This window comes from Herpailurus yagouaroundi, unplaced genomic scaffold (genome assembly GCF_014898765.1).
Source record: "Herpailurus yagouaroundi ecotype Mexico unplaced genomic scaffold, PumYag 180, whole genome shotgun sequence".
Classification (NCBI taxonomy): domain Eukaryota; kingdom Metazoa; phylum Chordata; class Mammalia; order Carnivora; family Felidae; genus Herpailurus; species Herpailurus yagouaroundi.
In genome coordinates this window covers 2,403,520-2,426,874 of record NW_024412411.1, presented here as the reverse complement: position 1 = coordinate 2,426,874, position 23,355 = coordinate 2,403,520, and the positions used below count along the sequence as shown (strand labels likewise).

Genomic DNA, 23,355 nt, shown 5'->3' with positions numbered 1-23,355 from the left:
GCCCCGCTCCTATTGTTTTTTTAAAAATTGTCACTTTTGGGGCGCCTGGGTGGCTCAGTCGGTTGAGCGTCCGACTTCGCTCAGGTCACGATCTCACGGTCCGTGAGTTCGAGCCCCGCATCAGGCTCTGTGCTGACCGCTCAGAGCCTGGAGCCTGCTTCAGATTCTGTGTCTCCCTCTCTCTCTGGCCCTCCCCCCGTTCATGCTCTGTCTCTCTCTGTCTCAAAAATAAATAAATGTTAAAAATTGTCACTTGAGTAGCACTGCCTTTCTTTGCCACTTCCTTTGAAGTACTAATTGCCTAAGATTTATTTTTAAAATGCTTTTAGGGGCACCGGCGTGGCTCTGTCAGTTAAGCATCTGGCTCTTGATTTTGGCTCAAGTCATGATCTCATTGTTCTTGGGACTGATCCTCAATCCCCTAATACCTGAGCTGGTGGCCCTGCGCTGACAGCAAGGAGCCTGCTGGGGATATTCTCTCTCCCTCTCCCCCTGTCTCTGCCCCTCCCCTGCTTGTGCTTTTTCTCTCCCTTTCAAAAGAAATAAATTTAAAAAATAAAATGAAATATTTTTAAAACCTATACCTATTTTAGCCCTATCCTAAGAAGTTGTTGTAGAGAATACCTAACCAGTAAGTTAAATGTTCACAAGTACCCCCTAAAGCCATCATGCAGAGCCCAGCAGTTTTCGGTTGACCCTGCCCTAGTGGCAGGAAACAAGCTGTGCCCCAAAAGAGCCCATCTCCCCTCTCCCAACCCCCAACAGAGCCCAAATCGTCTGAGCTTGCTGGCAGCCTGCCCTCAGGGATGGCCAGTTCTTTCCCCTCCCACCTGGAAACACCCTCATTTGGCCCACACGCGTGTTTAAGAGCAGGGCCTCTGAGGTCTCATGCCTCAGTTGGCCCCCTCTACCCGCACCCCACCCCATGGCTATCAGACTTAGTGGAAAGGGTCCTGTTCCCCGGGTCTTCTCAGTGTCCCCCACCTCTCAGCTGACAGGCTCTGCCTTCTGGTGGGAACTGCATCTACCCCCCTTCCAGTCCTCCCTGGGGGCAATCCTGGGCCAGCAATTCCCACCACAGCCAGCCTTGACACATCCCTGCCACTGGTTCTGGGGAGGCCTGGACAACGGGAAGTCCTCACTCCTCTTAGCCACCTGTGTGGCTGTTACCTCTGGGCGAGCCTGTCTGCCTCTCGCTCCTACAGGAAGGCCTTTCTCTGGTCTAACCTCTACTGCCCCACCCGGCTTCCATTAGGCTTCCTGAACTCTTCCTTCTTCCTCTATCCTCTTCTCCATCTTGTGTTTCCTTCTCACTCTTTCCCTTCCCCTTTCTCCTTCTTCCTTCTTTCCTTCTCCTTTCCTTCCTCCTCCTCCTCCTGGCATCCCACTGCTCAAAGTGGCTCCACCCCTGTCCTTGCAGGTTCCCCTTTGATCAAGATGAGGAGCCATTCAGAGTAGCTGCTGCCTCTGGGAGGATCCCTGGTGTCCTGGGCAGCCCAGTAGGTGAGTCTGGAGGTGGGAAGTGGGGAGCTGGGCTGGGTGTGGCCGGCTAAGCCCCAACTTTGAGGTGGGGGAGGCTTCATGGAGGCCAGACCTGAGGTCCCAGTTTTCATTTTGCGAGTAGGTGGAGGAGCAGAAAGAGGGTGAGGCTAAAGAGCTTCCCAGGAGGGCTTTGAAGGGGTGGGATAGGACAGGGACCAGTGGGTTGGGTGGGGGATGTGTATCACATTGTCTTTTAAATTGTATTTAGTTTTTAGAAAGCAGTACAAAAGTTTAAGATACAGAACAATATAGTGAAAGGTAACCTTCCCTCTCTTACCCTCCCAGCTGCCAATTCTCCTCCCCAAAGGCAGGTTGTTTCTTGTATACCCATCCAGAGGTATTCTGTGTGTGTGTGTGTGTGTGTGTGTGTGTGTGTGCGCACGTGCGCGCGCATATATGTATACGTATATACATACGTACATATTTGTACATTTTTTTATTTAACCCAGATGTTTACATAATAAAACACTGTTCTGCATCTAATTTTTCCACCTGACAACAAATCCTTAATATCATTTTATATGAACTTTAGAATTTGCCTATTGGTAATTTGGTGGGGGGGTGGGGATTGTGTTTTGTACTGGCTATAGCTTAACCCAGGAAGAACCAATGTCTTCATAATGTCTTCATAATGTTGAGAGCTGGTTTATCCAAGAACATCAAATGTATTTGTTTGTTTATGTCTTCCTTTGGGTCCCTCAGCAGCCTTTTTAAAGAACTCACATAGTTCAAGGGCACCTGGGTGACTCAGTCAGTTAAGCGTTCGACTCTTGGTTTTGGCTCAGGTTGTGATCTCACAGTTCGTGAGTTCAAGCCCCACATTGGGCTCTGTGCTAACAGTGTGGGATTCTCTCTCTGCCTCTTTCTCTCTGCCCCTCCCCTGCTCGCTCGCTCTCTCTCTCTCTCTCTCTCTCTCAAAATAAATAAACTTAAAAAAAAAAAAAACTCACATAGTTCAAAACATAGGTAATAGATAAAGATGTAGAATGAAAATACTTCCTCCCACCAGGGTTGGGTTCCCAGGGAAACTGATGGAGCCTGAGCTTCAGGCTCCTTCTGAGGCCCAGGAGGGGCCCAGGCAGTGTGTGCATGTGATCATGTGGTTTGGGAAATTTTTACAAAAGTAAGATATTCCAATTAAATTTTTTAAAAAACTGAGATATGATTTACGTACAACATTGTTTAGTTTTCAGATGTACAACATAATGATTTGATATTTGTGTATATTGTAAAATGATAAGTAAGATATTCTGATACTCTTTTTTTTAAGTTTATTTATTTTGAGAGAGAGAAAGAGAGCACACGATCAGGGGAGCAGCAGAGGGAAAGGGAGTGAGAGAATCCCAAGCAGCTTCTTTGCTATCAGCATAGAGCCTGACAACGCAGGGCTTGATCTTACAAATTGTGCGATCGTGACCCGAGCCTAAACCAAGAGTCGGAGCCTTAACTGACTGAGCCACCTGGGTGCCCCTGATATTCTTTTTCTTTTAAAAATAAATTTTTTTAATGTTTATTTATTTTTGCGAGGTGGGGGCGGGGCAGAGAGAGGGAGACACAGAATCTGAAGCAGGCTCCAGGCTCCAGACTCCGAGATGTCAGCACAGAGCCCGATGTGAGGCTCGAACTCATGAACTGTGAGATTATGACCTGAGCTGAAGTCGAAGACTTAACTGACTAAGCCACCCAGGCTCCCACCTGATACTCTTTCTTATTTTTTAAATTAATTAATTAGTTAATTTTTAAATTTACATTCAGGTTAGTTGCATATATTGCCAACAATGATTTCAGGAGTAGATTCCTTAATGCCACTTACCCATTTAGCCCATCCCCCCCACCCACAACACCCCCAGCAACCCTCTGTTTGTTCTCCATATTTAAGAGTCTCTTATGTTTTGTCCCCCTCCCTGTTTTTTATTAGTTTTGCTCCCCTTCTCTTATGTTCATCTGTTTTGTATCTTAAATTCCTCATATGAATGAAGTCAGATGATATTTGTCTTTCTCTAATTTCGCTTAGCATAATACCCTCTAGTTCCATCCACGTAGTTGCAAATGGCAAGATTTCATACGTTTGATAGCCAAGTAATACTCCATTATATATATATATATATATATATATATATATATATATATATATATATACCACATCTTTATCCATTCATCCATCGATGGACATTTGGGCTCTTTCCATACTTTGGCTATTGTTGATAGTGCTGCTATAAACATTGGGGTGCATGTGCCCCTTTGAAACAGCACACCTGTATCCCTTGGATAAATACCTAGTAGTGCAATTGCTGGGTCATAGGGTAGTTCTATTTTCAGTTTTCTGAGGAATCTCCATCCTGTTTTCCAGAGTGGCTGCACCAGTTTGCATTCCCACCAGCAGTGCAAAAGAGATCCTTTGTCTCTGCATCCTCAACAACATCTGTTGTTGCCTGAGTTGCTCATGTTAGCCATTCTGACAGGTGTGAGGTGGTATCTTATGGTGATTTTGATTTGTATTTCCCTGATGATGAGTGATGTTGAGCATTTTTTATGTGTCGGTTGGCCATCTGGATGTCTTCTTTGGAGAAGTGTCTATTCATGCCTTTTGCCTATTTCTTCACTGGATTGTTTTTTGGGTGTTGAGTTTGATAAGTTCTTTATAGATTTTGGATACTAACCCTTTATCTGATGTTACTTGCAAATATCTTCTCCCATTCCATTGGTTGCCTTTTAGTTTTGCTGATTGTTTCCCTCAGATATTTTCTTTTTTTTTTTAAACATTTCTTTTTTTTTTTTAATTTTTTTAACGTTTATTATTTTTGAGACAGAGAGAGACAGAGCATGAACGGGGGAGGGTCAGAGAGAGGGAGACACAGAATCTGAAACAGGCTCCAGGCTCTGAGCTGTCAGCACAGAGCCCGATGTGGGGCTCGAACTCACGGACCGTGAGATCATGACCTGAGCCGAAGTTGGCCGCTTAACCGACTGAGCCACCCAGGCGCCCCTCAGATATTTTCTTAAAGATGGAATTGAACATGTGACAGCATCCGACCCCTTGAAGTCTGGCTCTGTGTCTGCTCCCTTCCATCCCCTCAGCCCTCAGTTTTCCTCCTTAGAGGCAACGTCACCTTGTCTCTGATGTATCTTTTCAGAAATAGTTTATGCATTTACCAACACCATGTATTAATCTATCCTCTCTGGTTTGTTTTTTTCTACATAAAGGCAGAATGTTCTATATACTATTCTGCACCTTTTTTTTTTTTTAATGTTTATTTATTTTTGAGAGAGAGACCAGAGTGTGAGTGGGGGAGGAGCAGAGAGAGAGGGAGACACAGAATCTGAAGCAGGCTCCAGGCTCTGAGCTCTCAGTACAGAGCCTGATGCAGGGCTCAAACTCATGAACCGCAAGATCATGACCTGAACTGAAGTCGGACACTTACCGACTGAGCCACCCAGATGCCCCCTCCTTTTAAAAAAAATTTTTTTTTAATGTTTATTTATTTTTGAGAGGGTTCTGCACCTTTCTTTAGTCACTTAACAACATACCTGGGAGGTCATCCCATATCAACATGTATGTACTGAGTTTCCTCATTTTGTTAATTGAGGTTGCTCAGTGTTCTGCTATATGACCATCCTATAATTTAGTTAGCCATTCCCTGATTAATGGGTATTTTGGTTATTTCCAACCTTTTGTTATTATACACGTCACTGTTGCCAGTCACCTAGGAAGACTACAGGATAAGTGTCTGGGGTGGCTGGAACAAAGAACAGAAGGACTTGGGGTTTTCATAGCTATTGTGGCATTAATTGCCCTTCTCAGAGGCACTCCCACCAGCCAGGCAGAATGCCTCACCCTGTCACCACGTCGTGTGGGGAGGTTAAGTTCCTTTTCATATGTTTAGGAACCACTTATATTTTCCTTTCTGTGAATTTCTCTCTTCCTATTTTTTGCCCTTTTTTCTGTTAGGTCATTGGCCAGCTTTTAAAAAATGTTTATCTACTTATTTTTGAGAGAGAGGAGAGGCAGAGAGAGAGAGAATCCCAGTCAGGCTCCATACTGTCAGCACAGAGCCCGACTTGAGGCTAGAACTCATGAACCATGAGACCATGACCTAAGCTGAAAATCAAGTTGGACCTGTTTCTTATTTCTAGGTGCTTTTCAGTTTTTAGGAAAATTAGTCCTGTGTTTGGGATATGAGAGGCAGATGTACCCTGAGTTGTCATTTATCTTTTGGCTTTGTTTCTAGTGCATTAAAAAAAAAACTTTTTTAAATGTTTATTTAGTTTTGAGAGAGAGAGTGAGCAAGAGAGAGAGAGAGATCAAGCACGAGCAGCGGAGAGGCAGAGAGAGAGGGAGACAGAGAATCGAAGTGGGCTCCATACTCTGAGCTGTCAGCACAGAGCCCAATGCAGGGCTTGAACTTCTGAACCCCAAGATCATGATCTGAGCTGAAGTCAGACACTTAACTGATTGAGCCACCCCAGTGGCCCTGTTTCTGGTGAGTTTTAATTTGTGGGAATGTTTGATTTTTATATACTTCAGTATTTTACTCTTTTATCTTTCCGGGTTTGTATCCTTTCTAAAAGGCTTTTGCGTCTCTGAGATGATATTTTAAATCCTTTCATAGTTTTATTTTTTATAACGAAATATTTGATCTAAATTTATCCTGTTGTAAGGTGTGAGATAGGGGTCTTTGTTTCTAGATTGTTCCACAACTGTCCCAACAACTTAATAATCCATCTTTTCAGTACTAATTTGAGATGTTACTTTTATTGTACACTAAGTTATTATATGCATTTGGGTCTATTTTTAAGCTTTCTCTTCTCTCTCTCTCTCTCTCTTTATTTATTTATTTAGAGAAAGAGCTTGTGCAGGAGAAGGGCAGAGAGAGAGAGGGAGAGAGAGAATCCCAAGCAGGCTCTGCACTGTCAGCACAGAGCCAGACATGGGGCTCAATCCCATGAACCATGAGATCATGACCTGAGCCAAAATCAAGAGTCAGACGCTTAACCAACTGAGCCACCCAAGCACCTCTGAACTTTTTGTTCTGTTTAATTCATCTGTATGTTCACATGCTGGTAACATGTACTGTTTTAATTACTATGTCTTTATATGTTTTAATATGTGGTGAAGCTGGTTCTCACTCTCTACCCTTTTTTACCCTCCACCCCCTGCCTCCGGAAATTTCCTGGCTCTTCCTGCTTGTTTGCTTTTCCACATGAATTTTCAAATCCACTTGTCTGGCTCCCCTTCCCCCCCCCCCCCCCCCCCACTACATAGGTTGTGTGTATATTTAATAGGATTGTGCATATTTATAAATTAACTGAGAGAGAATTAATATCTTTATGATGCCTTCTGCTTGGCAGCACACTGTGTCTTTCCATTTGTCCAGGTCTCTTCTTTTTGACTCTTTCTACAGATCCCACACATTTCTTATTATGTTTCTTCCTGTGACTTAAGTTCTGTGATGCTATCGTAAATGAGGCTTTTCATCCTGGTTTCTAGCTGGTTATGGCCTATAAATATTAATTCTGTTATATTAGTTTTGAATCCAGCTCACTTACTAATTCTTTTATTGCTTGTAATAGTTTCTTAGTTAACCTTCATGGGTTTTCCAATTAAAAATTTCTATAATTGGTAATCAATAGATAGTCTCTTCCTGCCCAATTTTTATACTTCTTGTTTATTTTTGTTGCCTAGAACTTTCAAAACAATGTGAATAATAACAATGATGATGATGATGATGAATAATCATTGAGCACCTGGGTGGCTCAGTCAGTTGAGCATCTGACTCTTGATTTTGGCTCAGGTCATGATCCCAGGGTCATGATCTCATGGGTCAGGGAGCCCCACATCGGGCTCCACATTGAGCGTGGAGCCTGCCTGAGATTCTCTTTCGCCCTCTACCCCTCTCCCTGGCTCATGTGCTGTCTTTCTCTAAAATAAAATAAAAAAAAAATTAAAAAATAGGGGTGCCTGGGTGGCTTAGTGGTTAAGCGTCTGACTTCAGCTTAGGTCATGATCTCGCAGTCTGTGAGTTCAAGCCCCTCATCGGGCTCTGTGCTGACAGCTCAGAGCCTGGAGCCTGCTTTGGATTCTGTGTCTCCCTCTCCCTCTCTGTCCCTCCCCCTGCTCAAAAGTAAATAAACATTAAAAAAATTTTTTAAATAAAAAAATAAATCCTTCTCCTCCTTATCCTCCTCGTCATCATGAAATGGATATCCTTGTTTCATTCCTGACTTTAATGGAAATTTTGCCATTGTTTTCCCATTAAGCAAGGGGCTGATTTTTTAGTTTAAGGGAGTTATCAGTCTGTTTCTGTTTTAGTAAGTACACTGGATGTTGGCTTTTATCATATGCTTCTTTAGTATCTGTGGAGATGATCTGATGACTTTTCTCTTTTGATTTGTCAGTCTTCTCTCTGTATCCTCTATCTCTTGACTCTTGCCAGGCCAGGAGCTCTTGAGTGCAGGGATGGGACCCGAGTCCCTATTGCCTTGTGTGAGGCTATCTCAAATGAACAAATGAATGGATGGTTCTTTCCTATACGTTAACCCCCTTGGTAGTGGGAAGGGTAACACATTCACAGGGCCAGGACCCCAGCTATGTGGTGCTGGTGTGACTTACCCCCTGGAGCATTCTGCTTCTTCCAGGGACATGTAGGTGGGGTGAAGTTCAGTCCCTAGACTGGGCCTGCAGGGGGACCAGCGGTGGTATCACTCAATCCCACCCATACTTGCTAAGCCCCTGGGCCTGGCCTTCAGCTGGGGACTGGTACCTCAGAAGGAACTGGGCCCTTGCCTGGGTCCTGCAGAGGGCAGTGGCGGGTGTGTGTGCTAAACGCAGCCATTGGCTAGCCTTGCGGCAGTGGCCCAGGCTGTGGATGGGGCTCAGGGGTGATACCAACTCTGGTTCCTGGAGGGCTTCCTGGAAGAGATGTGAGCTGGCCACTAGGAGGCCACGGGGGTGCGGGTGGCAGGTTTCAGACAGAGAGAAAAGCCTATGTGTTCAGGGACCTGGCAGTATCTGGCCTTGCCTGGCACATGGGGCACAAGGGAGACAGCTCAAGGACAGTGCCCGACCCCATGGCGTGGGAGAGCCACAGAGGGTTGCTAATCGGGGAGCTTGTGGCTGGGCAGCCTTGTCTCTTACTTGTGCCCATCTGTCTCTTCCAGGTCCGGACAGGGCCCTGCTGGCTGGCCTCTGCTGGCAGGAACCATGGCAGAGGCTGGGGATGCAGCACTGTCCGTGGCTGAGTGGTTGCGGGCACTCCACCTGGAGCAGTACACTGGGCTCTTTGAGCAGCATGGACTGGTGTGGGCCACCGAGTGCCAAGGCCTCAGTGACGCCCGCCTGGTGGACATGGGCATGCTGCTCCCTGGTCACCGCCGCCGCATCCTGGCTGGCCTGCTCCGTGCCCACACGCCCCCAAGCCCTGCACCCCGCCCTACCCCCCGGCCCGTGCCCATGAAGCGTCATGTCTTCCGCTCACCGCCTGTGCCTGCCGCTCCACCGGAGCCACTGCCCACGGCCGGAGAGGATGAGGGGCTACCCACCGCCCCACCCATCCCACCCCGGAGGAGTTGCCTTCCGCCTACCTGCTTCTCCGCCCCATCCGCAGCAGCCCCAGACCCTGTGCTGCCCCCGCTGCCTGCCAAGCGGCATCTGGCAGAGTTCAACGTTCCGCCTGTGCCCCCCCGCACTGGGACCCCCCGCCAGCTGGTGAGGTGAGTAGATGCCATCCCTGGTGGGAGGAACATGGGTGGAGGATCCCAGAAAGTGGAGAGGGAGTTTGTGGCCTTTGGCAGTAGGGTAAGAAAGGCACCTCGGTGGAGGGAACAGCATGTATAAAGCTCAGAGGGGGGAAGCACTATCCTAGGACACTCTGAGCAGACTGGGACTAAACTGTTGGGTGAGTGTGGGTGAGGCTGTGGATGGCATTGGTGGGAGATTCTGTGAAGGCCGGTGGGAAGCCAGAAAGGTTTCAAGCGGAGTGATCGGATGAAAGCTGGATTGGATGGATGACTGGTGGAGGAGGAGGCTGGGTGACCATTGAGAGCGCTCAGGCCCCCAGGAGAGGCCCCCACTTGGGCTGTGCTAACAGGGTGGAGAGAGAAGTAGGCAGATGGAATGAGAAATTGGCCCTGGAATGGACGGGGCTTGGGAATGGCCTAGACATTAGCAGAGAGGGCATGGGGAGCCACATGGCATGCAGGTTTCCATCTTGGGTGGATAGTGGTGCCATCCCTGATCTGGGGATCCAGGGACAAAGTGTACCCAGGGAAGAAGTCTCGGGTTCAGTTTGGGGCTTGGGGAGTATGAGGCCCTGGGAGGTGGGAGTACCTTCCGAGTCAGGAGGTAGCATGTGGAGGACACAGTCTAGGATGATGAGCTGCTGTTGGGGGAGCAGAACTGACCAGGGCCTGGTGCTGTGCTCCTGTCTCCTGCTCCACACTGCTCCTGCCACATGCCCCCACATCCTGGGGATACTTCTCAGGCCACAACCTATTGGCCCTCCCTCCTCAGAATTTTTCCCCGTCTCCTGGCTCCTGGTACTTCTCATTTCCTTGAGTTGCCTCCCACTTCTATGGATGTTCCATTTTAACCTCCTTCACAGTTGCCCTCTCTGCCATTTGCTGGGGTACCCAGCTGGGAGGGAGCATCCCTAGCTAGTGCTGGATATATCTTTGGCGGGTGTAATGGAGATTACTGCAGTACTTGGGCCAAGTCAGCCTAATCTGGGAACACTTCTTGGAGGAGAAAGGGATGTGCAGAGAGAGGTCTCTTGGTCCCTATGTTGGGCACTGTGCTAGCTGCCTCATTTCCATGATCTTGTTGCTCAAACCTTCTGGTGGATTTTTGTCTTGTTTTCAAGCAGAGAAACTGAGGCTCAGAGAAGGGAGAGGAGCACTAGCTGGATCCATGCCAAGTGCATGCTCAGGGAGCCCCTGTGGGGAGTCTGGAAAGTTTTCACCACACAGAGAGGGAAATTAAGTAAGGGGGCCTTGAAGGCACAGCCATGGCCGTCATGTTTTGAGGTTTGATTGGTGGAAGCACAAAAAGGGTTTGTACCTTTCCTGAATTCACACAACTGGGGACCATACTCGGGTCCCCTAGGAGCCTGGCTCACTGTTTAGATTGGGGTTTCCTGGCACTATTGTGCCCTCTGGTGGCCATTCTCATGCATGCATGAGCCGTTTTTATTTCTTTTAATTCCATTAACAGGATGGGGAGTGGTGGGGGGGAGAGAGAATATGTGTGTGTGTCTGTCTATTTCTGTTTGTCCATCTGTCTCTGGGGGTGGGAGAAGGTGAACAAGGAAAGAAGACAGAGCCCTGTCCATTGGGAATTCTCAAGGTCTGAGGAGGCAAACCCCTCATTGAGGGAGTGGAGGCCTGGATTCCTGTTTCGGAGTCAGAATACCTAGGGGCAGGCCTAGCTAGCTGTGTGACTGATTAGCAGCTGCCCCTCTGGGCCTGTTTCTCCATCAGGTGCCCTCCTTGGCCTCCATAGCCCTCCTGGTACTAACATCTGCATTCAGGAGACTTGGCAGGATAGAGCAAGCATCCTGTCTATGCCCCAGGGTACCAGCCTCCACCCTCAGAGCCTTAGTCTGAACTTAGTCACTTAGCCAACCTATGGGGGAGGCCAGGCTGCCATGCTCAGGAATCTGGCCCCTTGTTTTTGTTTTTGTTTTTGTTTTTTTCTTTTAATGTTTATTTGGTTTTTTTTAGAGAGAGACAGAGTGTGAGCAGGGGAGGGGCAGAGAGAGAGGGAGACACAGGATCTGAAGCAGGCTCCAGGCTCTGAGCCATCAGTACAGGGGGCTCTTTCTTAAAGTAGAGTGTGATGGGAGGTGAGCTGCCAAGCCTGGCTTCCTTGTCCTGGGGTCTTTGACATTTGGAACAGTCAGTCAACATCTGCAGGTCCTAGCACTCTGACTTCCAGGGTGTACAAAATCTTTAAAGCCAAGTGGTAGAAAAACTCACTGCAGATGGAACTTCATGTATGTGTAACAGGTGAAGGCTGGGCAGGGAGGAGACCAGGATGCAGCCTGATTGGCTATCCCTCACAGCCCCTCCCTATGGACCCTGGGCTCCACGGTGCACACTGGAAGGCTCTTCAACCTGGCCTGTTCCTGCCCGCTTTGCTGGAGTCCCTTCTTCCTGATATGGCCTTTGGGTCCTTACTTACACCCTTTAGTAACGGGGTTCTCACTCTCTGAATCTTAAGACCTTTTACACCGATTCACGTGGTGACTGAGCGAGCATTTCTGCCTGGCTCCAGGCCATCACCCACCTCCCCGGTGGAATTTGGGAACTATCTGCTGTGTGTGCATGTGTGTCCTCTTGAGATAGTGACTCCACGCGAGGGCATGCCTAGCCGGTTGGTATGCGTGCACCGATAGGTGTGCATGTTTGTGCAAGCTGTCAAGGTAGTCACGTGTCTGTGTATTTATGTGTCTGCACACGTTTTAAGGGAGGCCACTTGTGATGCTAAGATGTACATGCGAGTGGGCATTTATATGATTTCCGTGGTTTCTTGCGGTGGGTGTGTGTGAGTTCATCCGGGCCCGTGTGCACACGTACCTGTGCCCGTGTGTGCTGGCACAGTGGGGACGCCAACAGCATGAGTCCATTTGTGAGTGCACGTGCTGTGTGTTCTTTGCGTAGCGCCAGGGGTGAGCCAATGTGTGTACACATGCTGCAAAGCCCACCAGGGTCAGCTCTGTTAGGGCCAAGATTCTTGTTGATTTTGTTTAGTGCTGAATCCCTAACACCTGGGACAGTGCCAGGTGCCTAATAGACACTCCAAAAGTATTTGTTGTGTGCGTGAATCGATGACGACTGTATGCGTTTCTGCACTGCCCAGTGCTGAGCACGTGTGCTACCCATGCTGACCCAGCACCCAAAGAGTGCCCTCAGCACACACCGGACAGTAGACCATAGGGTTAAAGGGCCTCGCGCTCACACCCCAAATCCCTTCCTACTATGCAACCTGTGTCATGCCCGGACATCTTAGAAAGGCAGAGGCCTTCGAGGAGGCAGGCAGAAAATGAGCCAACCCAACTGGGTCAGGATTCTCAGAACCAGGCTCACCGTTCTGCCTGGCCTGGGAGGACCCCACCTCACCCCTCACAGGGTCCGCACCCCCACCATTGTTTAAGCTTGTAATAGGGAACTTGCCGATGAGTCCGGAGATGATGAGAAACGCCCAGAGTCACATGGCCCAGCAGAGTGGAAGCCAATGGTCAGACCCTGCCTCCTGGGCCGGGGCCCAGTCTACTCAGCTTCAAGTATCATAGATGTGGACCCTCTGAGCCTGCTTCCGAGTGGCAGAGGGGTCATTTCTGGGCCAGGTGTTCCAGGGTCATTCCACAGAGCCCCTCTCAGATTGCTCTGGGCCTCAGTTTCCTCCTCCAATACCTAGATGTCTGGAGATACCTTCAAAGAGGAAGTATTTGTCCAGAGGGGGCAGCTGCCAGCTGGAATCACACAGCAAGGCCTCCCACCTGTGCCCTTAACTGCCCTGCAGCCCAGCCAATCCCTGGTCTTCCTGAAGGCTGATCACTTGTTGCTGGGGCAGAACTTGCTCCCTTCAAAGAGCCTCTTTCCCAGCCTCTCTGGGCCTCCTTGTGGGGGTGGGGAAGGAGCAGCCAAGTCCAGAGCTTCCTGAGTGTCTACTCTGTAAGGCCCTGCTTGCCAGCACTGGGGTGGTTTGTCCCATTCCAACTTGGGATGGGGGGGCAGGCTGGAGGCGGGGAGGAAGTGTCTGCCCCAGGGGATTCTGGGTGACTTTTCTCTTTCTCGGTGTTTTCAGGAAGTGTGTATTGGCCGGGGCTGCAGGGGGTGGGGAAGGAGGAGAGCAGGAAGCCACGGGAGACTAGAGCTAGATGTACACACACACACACACACACACACACACACACACACACACTCACTCCCAGACAGATCCAGTTTTACTCAGAAACACTCTCAGATAAGTGATCACAGCCACTCAGAGCCGTACCTGGACCCAGACACGGCCTCAGACACACCCAGGGAACAGGGGCCTGGCTGTCTGCTAGACCAGCCCTGGTCAGACGAGCTGCCTGGTCAGGCACACAGCACTCTCTCGAGCCGGAGCTGTGGGAGTCCTCTGGCCCAGGACCCAGTGGACATCTGAGGGTGAGAAAGGGGAAGCTTTGGGCTGGGCTGTTGGCGGGAGTGGTGGGGAGAGGCTCCTTCAGAGGGTCTGGGAAGGCAGGAATCCCTGTCTGTCTGTCTGTCACCTCTGGACAGAGTTTTCTGTGGTACTCCTGCCCCCCTCCCTTTTTTGCTGTCAGAATTTTCTCTCTTCTTTCACTTTCTCCACATCTTCTGTTTTTCTCTTGCCCTCTCTTTTTTTCCCCTTCTCTTTTCCTTCTCTCTGCCCTGGGCTTTTCAGGCCTCTCGTCTTCCCATAAGCCTGTCTCCTGGGCCCACTGGGAGCCCATGGTACCTGAGAGACTGCCCGTCTGTGGGTGTCTACCCTTCAGGGACCTGGTGCTGGTCTCCTCAGTTCTGGCTTCTTTCAGTGTCAAGTTCAAGGGTATTGTGGCTCTGGGAAGCTCCTACCTGAACCCCTTTGCCCTCCCACTGAGTTCAGGATAATAGGGAGACCAACTGAAGGCTAGCACTTAGTTGGTGTGGTTCCTACCCCTCTTCCCCAGGGCAAGCAGTGTGGTGGGTGCCTATGTTGTTGGGGGCTGGGTGGACCTCTCCCCCCAGTTGCTGTGGACCCCTAATGAACTCAACAACCCTGTGCTTAGATCAGTGGGGACATAGAGATGCCTCTAACCAGGTCCTGTCTGTGCACCCAGCCTGCCCTATGCCCTTGGCTCATCTTTCCACAGTGTTCAGCAGACCCCTACCTACACCTTCTCCTCCTGCTAAGACAGCCCTGGGCGGGACACTCAGGATGGGGGGATGAGCTCCACACAGTCATGAGCTCCCTCAGGGATAAACCTCCTCACCCTGCTGCCCTTAGTAAACAGTACAGGGCCAGACCTGGGAAGCATGATTAGCTGCCACAGGAGGGCCGGGCCTCTGTCTCCTCCTGCCCACTACAGCACAGCTTGCCTGCAGGAAAGCTCAGTGTAGGCCTGGTGGTAGGCATTCCATGAAGGACCCAACAGGCTGTGTGAGCTTAGAGGAGGGAGCAATTGAGTAGACCTCCTGGAGGCATGTCCTGGGTACAGTGGAGCTGATGATCTGGATCATTGTGGGGATTAAATGCAAAAGCCTCCTGGAAGAGTGCTTAGTACATACTGGGTACTTAGTAAGTGGTAGCTGTTGTTCCAGGAAAAAGTGCTAAGAGCTGAATGAAGCCTTGGTTGCGAGGGTGGATGCCAGGTTAATTGGGTGCTGCTCTGTGGAGAAGTAGGGGAGCTTCTGACCTTCTCTAGTGATCAGGAAGTGAGTGGGGTGGTGGTCATTCAGTCATCAATACATACCCTCTGAAAACCCCCTGTGTTGAGCGGTGTCATGATGTGGAGGGAGATTGGCCTGCCTGAGAGGGCTCACAGCATGTGCAGAGGCTGAGAGGCATTGTGCAGACACTAACCAAGTGAAAGCCCAGCAAGGGCTCTCCATGCTGTGATCTGGGCAGAAGTAAGAGAACAGAAGCAGGGGAATGCTGGAGGGGTTGACCTTTGGGTCTCATAATGGAGAAGGAAGGACAGGGGCAGCCACCGAGGAAGCAAGAAGCACAGGACTGAGGCCTGAGCCCTCATAGCCAGGGCACAAATGAGGAAGTGGGCAGCTGGGAAGTTTTGCCCCCATGGGGAGGGGAGTCAGGGTAAGAGATGGATGTGTTCAGGTCATTGGGCCTCGTCCCACGTCTCAGTCCTGCTGGCGAGAGTCCAGGGATTGAGATTGGGCTAGGTCCCTCCAAGGCCTGTGCGACACTTTAGGGGGAAGGTCTTGAATCCAAGACAGGGTGGAGGCCTGGGTCCTTGGTCCTCTGAGGTCAGTTCCGTGAAATGAATATTGATAGACACAGCTATACTGAGTGGAAGTATGGAGGGTGGAGGAGCTCCAAAGAGGCCCAGCCCAGCCTGGAGCATGAGAGGAGGCACAAAGTGGAGGGGGAGGATGTACAATTTGGACAGGGAAGGGTGTTCCAGGTGGAAGGAACAACATATGCAAAGGCCTGGAAGTATGCATTTATGGAATGCAGCTCAGGTAAGCATGGCTGAAATGTGAGCAGGGGATGAGTTCAAGGCCAGCCTGAGATATGTAGTGTGCCTCACTCTGTTGGTCCATCTGCCCTTATGGTGAAGCCTGGTTCCTTTGGCCAGAGATTGATGTAGACAGAAAGATATGAAGGGAGAGCCAGGGGCCACCCTAGGGGAGGAGGCCATGAAGCAGGTTCCTGGCCCAGCCTGTGCTGTCTGAGCCTCTTTCATCACAGCCAGGGTGAAAAAGTTGTGCTGATGACCCGTGGTCATGACTCTTCTTACTGAATTGTCAGTAAGCCTGGAAGCAGATCAGAGAGGAAACTGAGGATCAGAGCTATAGTGAGCTGCTTTGTGAAGTCAGAAACTGATGTGTAGTCAAGCTGGGATTTGAGTGTGTTCAGCCTGGCTCCAAAGCTCTGCCTCCCTTTTTTTTTTTTTTTTTAATGTTTTCGTTTTTGAGAGGGGGAGGGGCAGAGAGAGAGGGAGATAGAATCTGAAGGAGGCTCTAGGCTCTGAACTGACAGCACAGAGCCCGACGTGGGGCTCGAACTCATGGACCATGAGATCATGACCCGAGCTGAAGTCAGATACTCAACCAACTGAGCCACCCAGGCGCCCTCCAAAGCTCTGCCTCTTAGCTAGACATACCACACATCTCATTTTGCCTGGGACAGGCCCTGTTTATACCTGTTGTTCTGACATAGTTACCTCTTTTAACTATCAGTGCCTCTTTTAACTGTCAGAAGTGTTCTGGTTTATACGATTAATTATGTGGTTACCCTACTCTTACCCATTCTGACATGGGACCCTCACATGTCCCCTAACCCCCAGGTTTAAGGTCAGCTGTGTGTATTTGCCCCAATCCAATAAAACAAACCTCAGGCTGTGATCCCATCCTGGGGTGGATCAGCCTCTGGCCCGTCCAGAAGTTGCCTGGTCTTGCTATGGGCATAGTGAGTAGAGCAGATGTGTCCATATGTCACTTGGATAGAGGAATAAGGGACTGAAGGAGCAGGGGAGCCAGGGCTGGGGGGCAGGTGGAGGCCCCCTACAGGACAGGCCCATTGAGCTGTACTCTTAGGTACACACAGGCTTTCCATGGGCTGAGATGATAGAGGGTAGTGTGGAGAAAGCAAGCAGTGTAAGCAAAGGTTTGGGGGGGGGGGGCACTGAGCATGTGCTCATGTTTGGGGCTCAGGGTTGGGGCCAGTCTTCTGATCTGTTGGATCAGAGGTCAATAGGAAACATCCCAGCAGGACCTCAGCTGTAGATTGGAGCTGAGGCCGCTCTTAGGGTTATAGGCACTGACGTCCAGGACTCCAACTGGGGTGGGGGCACTTTGTGGGCACTATCCTTTCCTCTGGGGTTTTCCCACATGCTGTGCCTTCCGGATACCACTTCTCCTTTCCTGGCCTGGCCCTGACTCAGCATGGTCCCGTCCCCTGTGGTAGGCAGGCAGAGGTCAGCCAGGAAGGTTCCTGGAAGAGGATGATAGAATGAGGCCTGGAGGTCCATGGAAGGGGGGGTGGGGTCCCCTTGCTCCCACTTGCTTGGCACATAGCCATTTTCCTACAAAGACTGTGCTAGGAGAGTAGCCCTTTGCACTGTTCCCCTCTCCCTTCTTGCCATGGTCACAATGACTGTCAGAGTTGTGATCACATTTCCTCTTGGATGGCAGCTCCAGAGCTGCCTAGATGCTGAGTTGGGGTGGCCAGTGTAAGGAGGCGAGCCTCAGAGAAGCTCTCAGATCCTGGCTGTGGCCTCATTCGACACCGTGGTTGAGTTTGCAGGCTGTGGTGCCAGACTGCCTGGGTGCAAATCCCAGCTGTGGGATCCAGGACAAGTTAACTTTGTGTCTCTGTGCCTCAGTTTCCTCATCTGTAAATTTGGGATAACAGTAAGCCATACTTTATAGAGCCCTTGTGATGAGTAAATGAAGACAAGAGAGAATAATGCACGCACAGAAAACTAATAAGAATTAATGAACCCAGGTCTTCATTTATTTATTAATCCCTGCTGAGTGCTGGGCACGCCATAGTGAAGAAGGTAGGTGTGGCACCTGCCTCAGGGAACTCACATGCTTCAGATGGGCGGGTCCCTCGCAGATGATCAGGACGGTGATGGGGGGGGCACCTGGGGTCCAGGGATGGGAGGGCCATTGCTTCTTCAGCTCTGAGGATGCTCTGTTGCCACCTTCCCCTCAGTGCTGGCTCTCAGTCCTGGGGAGGGTGTCAGTCCAGGGAACCACTCAGCCCTTCTTGGCATTGGAGGGGCAGAGCCTGACCCCACTTCCCCGGGGCCAGCCTGACTGGCACTGACCTGACAGCTTGGGGTTTTACTCTCAGCTCATCGCAGGCCAGGCCCCCAAGGGCCCCTTCTTCCTGGAGTCTGGCAGGCTGGGTGTGATAGATTGCTTTGCCTGTCAGGAAGCCTCCGAGGACATTGCACCTGACCAGCTGGGGGTCATGCCCTTGGACCTGTGGGTACTTACTCAGTCTCTAGGTCTTCATTCACCCTTTCATTTGCTTTTCTCACAACTGTAATGGCAACCTATCCACTTACCTATCTGTCACCACCCACCTGTCCATTCAGCCATTTACTTGTCTTGTCATCCATCCACCTGCTCATGTGTCCACTCACCCACCCACCCAACCAACATGCTCTTGTTGTTGACTCAGCCAGTTCCTGCACTGGGCTGTGGAGATAAAGAATCAAGTCTGATGCTGCCCCTGGCCTAAAGACACTCAGGGTCAAGTAGGGGAGACAATCTAGTGCAGTGTTCACCAGGGGGTCTTCTTAGGCCTTCTTAGGCCCCCCTAAACATTCAGGCTCTCATGAGCACCACTTGGCATCAGATTCCCTGAGAAGCATTTAAGACGAAACAGCTGGCCACCAGGGTAGTGGTGGGCCTTCCTCTGCTGTGGGGTCCTTGTGGCAGTCAGTTCACACAGCTGTCCAGGAGCCATTCTCTGTGGCCCCCCAGGAGAGGTGGGGGACTGAGATGACAGGTAGGTGTGAGAGCCATCCTGGCTTAGAAACCTCTTGATTCAAGAGTCCAGTATTCCATCTAACGACCCCAGAGGTGTGGTTTCGGGTTCCTACATGGGTTGTGCCAGTGACAAGCCACCACGTTCAGGGAAGCCCAAAGCTCCAGCTCCTCCACCGGGTTGAGAGCCACTTACAATTTCTCCCCATCTAGGTGCAGTGCCTCGCTCAGGCCACTTTTGTCCAAGGCAACGTTGCCAAGGAACGTGGCTGACATAACACCTTCAGCAGGTTTCTAAGGGAGCAGTGTGAGAAAGCGAGCCAAAGGTCAGATTCTCTCAAAGAAAGGGAAGGAGTTCACTCCTTCTTTACCTACATGTGGGGAGGAGACCATTAGACTACAGGGTAATATGGAAACAGCCATGTATCTTAGGAGGCCCATAGACTGCGGAGTCAGGGTTCGGGTCCTGGCATAGTATAAATGCCTGGCACAAAGGAGGAAGATACTTTAAAAAATGTTATTTGGAATCATTTGTCTGAAGCTTGTCACAGAGGGGGAGATGGGCAGGGTCTGGGGGAGTGTGGAAGAGGGGTCAGGAAAGGCATTCAGAGAAGCAGAACTTGAGTTTGGAGATAAAGGATGAATGGATGTTCTCTGGTCAGAGACCAAGGGGAAGGGATTCCTGGAGGAGGCAACAGCAGGAACGAAGGCCTGGCATCATGGTCACACCCCAGCTCTTGCTTGCTTTTATGATAAACGCACATTGCCAATCACTGCCAGGAATGTTGGGGCAATAACCAGGCTGAAAATAACCAGTGAGACAATTGCCCACCCACTCTGATGTTCCTCCTTGGCCCCTGCCAGACACTGGCAGAGAGAGTGGGTGGGGCCAGGCCTCTAGGGCTATGTCCCTTGTTCCAGCTGTGGGGGCACAAAACACACCTTGTCTTGGTTAATTCTCCAAACACCCTGCCAGGTCGGTGATATAGTCCCCCCTCTACAGAAGAAGAAACTGAGTCTCAGAGGGGCGAGGTGCTTGCCCTTGGACACACAGGAACTAAGACTGAGTCAAGGTTCAAACTCACATCTGATGCCAAAGCCAGGAGACACTCGGGAGATACTTAGCCTGTAGGGAACAGTGTGATCTGTGCTGAGATGGATACACAGAGCACTGAGGCTGTGGGAGCTCAGGGGACCCTGAACCCGGCCTTGGAGTTGGGGAAGGGTTTCAGGGGGAGTGATAGCAGAGATGAGGAGCTGGTGTGCAAGAGGAGTGCGGTAAGGACATAACAAGAGATGGCAGGGATGTGTAGAAGAAGGAACCCTCGTGCACTGTTGGTGGAAAGGCAAATTGGTGGAGCCACTGTGGGAAACAGTAAAGAGGTTCCTCAAAAAATGAAAAATAGAACTACTATATAATCCAGTAACTCCACTATTGGGTGTTTACCCACAGGAAATGAAAAGACTAATTCAAAAAGTGTATGCAGCCCGATGTTTATTGTAGCATTATTTACAATAGCCAAGATACAGAAGCAACCTCAGTGTCCATTGATAGGTGAATGGGTAAAGAAGAGGTGGTCTATATATACAATGGAACATTACTCTGCCATAAAGAGAATGAGATTGTGCGCCACGTGCAACAACGTGGATGGACCTAGAGGCTACACTGCTAAGTGAGACAAGTCAGTCAGAGAAAGACAAATACCATATGATTTCACTCATACGGAATTTAAGAAACAAATAACAAAAAAAGGAGACAAAAAACCCAGATGCTTAAATACGGAGAACAAACTGATGGTTACCAGAGGGGAGGTGGGTGGGGGTGGGGGTGAAATGGGTGAAGGGGATCAGGAGTGATCACCTGTGATGAGCACTGAGTACTGTATAGGGTTGTTGAATCACTGTATCGTACACCTGAAACTAATATGACACTTTGTGTTAACTATATTGGAATTAAGTCTGGTGGGATCAGGTGAATTTGAGGGGTCTGAGGCACGCAGGAGGTGGACACGTTTGCATCCATGTCTGGGGCAAGGGAGAAGGTAGTCTTGAGCCAGGGACCCCTAAGACTCAGGGCCTTATGACTTGGTTTCTGAGGCTCTGGTCTCTGCCCTTGGCTTAGATGTCCATTTTGATCCTGAACCTATCCACTCACCAACACATTCCTTCTTATCCTTAAAAGCTCAAGTCAAGCATCACTTCCTCCAGTCTTCCCTGACTCCATAGGCTAGGATGCAGCCCACTCTGGACTGCTAGATTGGAGACGCTGTGGGTACATGTGGCTAAAAGCTAGAGCTTTGGGGATAGGTAACCCGATCACAGCAATGCAGGGGCAACTTATACATGCCAAATAAGGTGCCTGCCTCCTTTAGGCTTGGGAAGCTTGGAGGTTTGGGGGCAGAGGAGTGAGGTGAGGAGGGCTCCCGTCTGAGTTTGTGGAATGAATGAGCTTTGCTACAGCCCAGGTGAGCTGGGAGTTCAGTGGGTTTCAGGCCTGGCTCTGTCACATAGTGATGCCAGCCCAGTGACTCCCCTACCTGGAGCTAACCCCTGGTGCCGAACTTTTGGTCTGTTCCCAGCCTTCCCTCCAGGGAGGAGGAGTTACTGTCATTACCACCATCATCGCCTCCCCAGCCAGCGCCTGAGGAGCCCCCGGCCACCTTCCCCCGAGTGCCTCCACAGCCCCCGTCTCCACCTCCCAGCCCCCCGGAGATCCCCCCGAAGCCTCTTCGCCTGCCCCCAGAGTTCGGTGAGTGCAATAGCCAGGCATGAGGTTCCTGGTGGGTAGCCTGGGATCAGGGCCCCTTGGGAGTCTGCAAGGATGCAAGGATCAAACTTTCTACTGGGCTCCGCCACCAACACAGTGTGGCCCTGGACAGGTGAGCACCATTCTCTTCATCCTCAAAATGGAGACGGCACCCACCTATCTGACCTACTGACTGTTAAGTGCACGTGGCAAACTTTTTGAATTGCCCTTTGTTTAAAGTCTAGGGCTATTTTCCATGGTTGTTGATGGTTTGCTTTTCAACTTGGAGTGTCCATTTTTCTCGATTCTTGATTCTTGTTACTTTTTTAGCCTTTTTAAACAGTCCTTGCCTCTGACCCCTAAACTTACCCCTATTCAGACCTCCTTGTGGTGGCCTGGCCTCTCCTTTGAGGCTGTCCTATGATGCCGTGAGTGTATAAATAGCATTTCCTGTCCCCTGTGCCTATTTTTGAAAGCTGGGCTGGGGTGAGGGGTAGGGGGTCTTTTTAGGCTAAGGGTGGCCTTTGTGAAGCCAGGCCAGGGTACCCAGGAGGGGAGGCTAGTCTGAGTCTCTTCCCACCCCCACCCCTCTCTCTCCTCAGATGACTCTGACTATGATGAGCCTCCAGAGGAGGGGCCAGCGGCCCCAGCTGGCGTGATGACCAAGAAGGTGGGGCAGGTGGTGGTTAGGGTTTGGGCTGCCTGTCAGAGTGGAGGGTGGGCTGCCCAGCTGCCTCTCAGACCCTGGGGACCACCTGATAGAGAAAGGGGAGCCAGTTCCCAGGATGTTTCCTTCCCCCTTCGTTGTCTTGCCACGCAGGGCTTGAGGGTAGAGCATAGCACCTGAGCTCCCTGCCAGGGATCTGGGGGCTCTTGTTTGAGCCCCAGCTCCAGTCTTCAGCTACTTCTGGATGGCTATGTGTGGCCTCTTCTCTCCCTCAGTGTTTGAGCACATCTCCCTGAGAGCATCTTCCTCCGTCTCTTTCACTTTCTCTTTTCCTGTGTCCCCCTGGTGTCTTAACTCTCCATCTCTGAGTGTTATTCACTATCCCTTCATCTTTCTGTCTTTGTCTCTGAGTGATGCTGTCCCCCTGGGTCCCTGTGCCACCTGCTGGCAGGGGAGGGAGTATGTGGAAACAGCAGTGATGAAAGTGCTGAGTCGTGTGGGTTAGGTGGACTGGACTGAGGGAGCGCGGCAGCCCCCGGCGGGGGGGGGGGGGGGGGATCTGGGGCTTGAAGGGAAGCCCGATGCTGAGTGGGTTTGTGGCGGGGCGGCCAGGAGGAGCTCCCAGTGAGCCAAGTCCCACGTGCCGTGCGTGTGGCCAGTCTGCTGAGTGAGGGGGAAGAACTGTCTGGGGACGACGACCAACCAGATGAAGATGAGGATGACCACGCCTATGAGGGCGTCCCCAAGTGAGTGTCCACTCTTCTCCAGTGGCTGTCCCACCTGGCCACCCTCCTTTCCCAAGTGTTACCAGCCACTCTATCTCCTCAGCCCCTGCCCCATAGAAGCCCCCATCCTGGGCTCCCTCATTCCTTCTCTTCTTTCCCAAGTGGTGGATGGCACAAGAGCAGCCTGAACTCATCCCTGCCCAGCAGCCTCCTGATCCCCGAGCTCCCACCACACCCCATGGACGGGCTCCCCGGGGGCTCCACCCCCATCACACAGGTCATCAAGGCTGGCTGGCTGGACAAGAACCCACCGCAGGGGTGAGTGATGCTTGTTAGGTCTTGCTGGTTCTCTGTATGAGGATGGAGAGTATTCTATACTGGATCCAAAAAACAGGCCAAGGTTATTTGAGCAGCTCTCTCCAAGCTGACTGTACCAGTCAGTCATGCTCACCAGACCTATGTTTTATTACCGTTAAAATCGGGAAGTCCTGGGGCGCCTGGGTGGC

The 23,355-nt window shown here is 50.6% G+C and overlaps 1 protein-coding gene across 1 annotated transcript in view; it reads left to right on the top strand.

The window, feature by feature from the left end:
• The first annotated feature begins 1,420 nt into the window (after positions 1-1,420).
• Positions 1,421-23,355, top strand: part of ARAP1 (ArfGAP with RhoGAP domain, ankyrin repeat and PH domain 1) — a 51,853-nt gene continuing 29,918 nt past the window's right edge. Inside the window, exons 1-6 of the mRNA XM_040489099.1 lie at positions 1,421-1,503; positions 8,701-9,252; positions 21,291-21,460; positions 22,060-22,127; positions 22,737-22,870; positions 23,012-23,167. Of these exons, the coding sequence (XP_040345033.1) occupies positions 8,744-9,252; positions 21,291-21,460; positions 22,060-22,127; positions 22,737-22,870; positions 23,012-23,167 (1,037 nt within the window). The 5' untranslated portion in view covers positions 1,421-1,503; positions 8,701-8,743. The remainder of the gene's footprint in view (positions 1,504-8,700; positions 9,253-21,290; positions 21,461-22,059; positions 22,128-22,736; positions 22,871-23,011; positions 23,168-23,355) is intronic.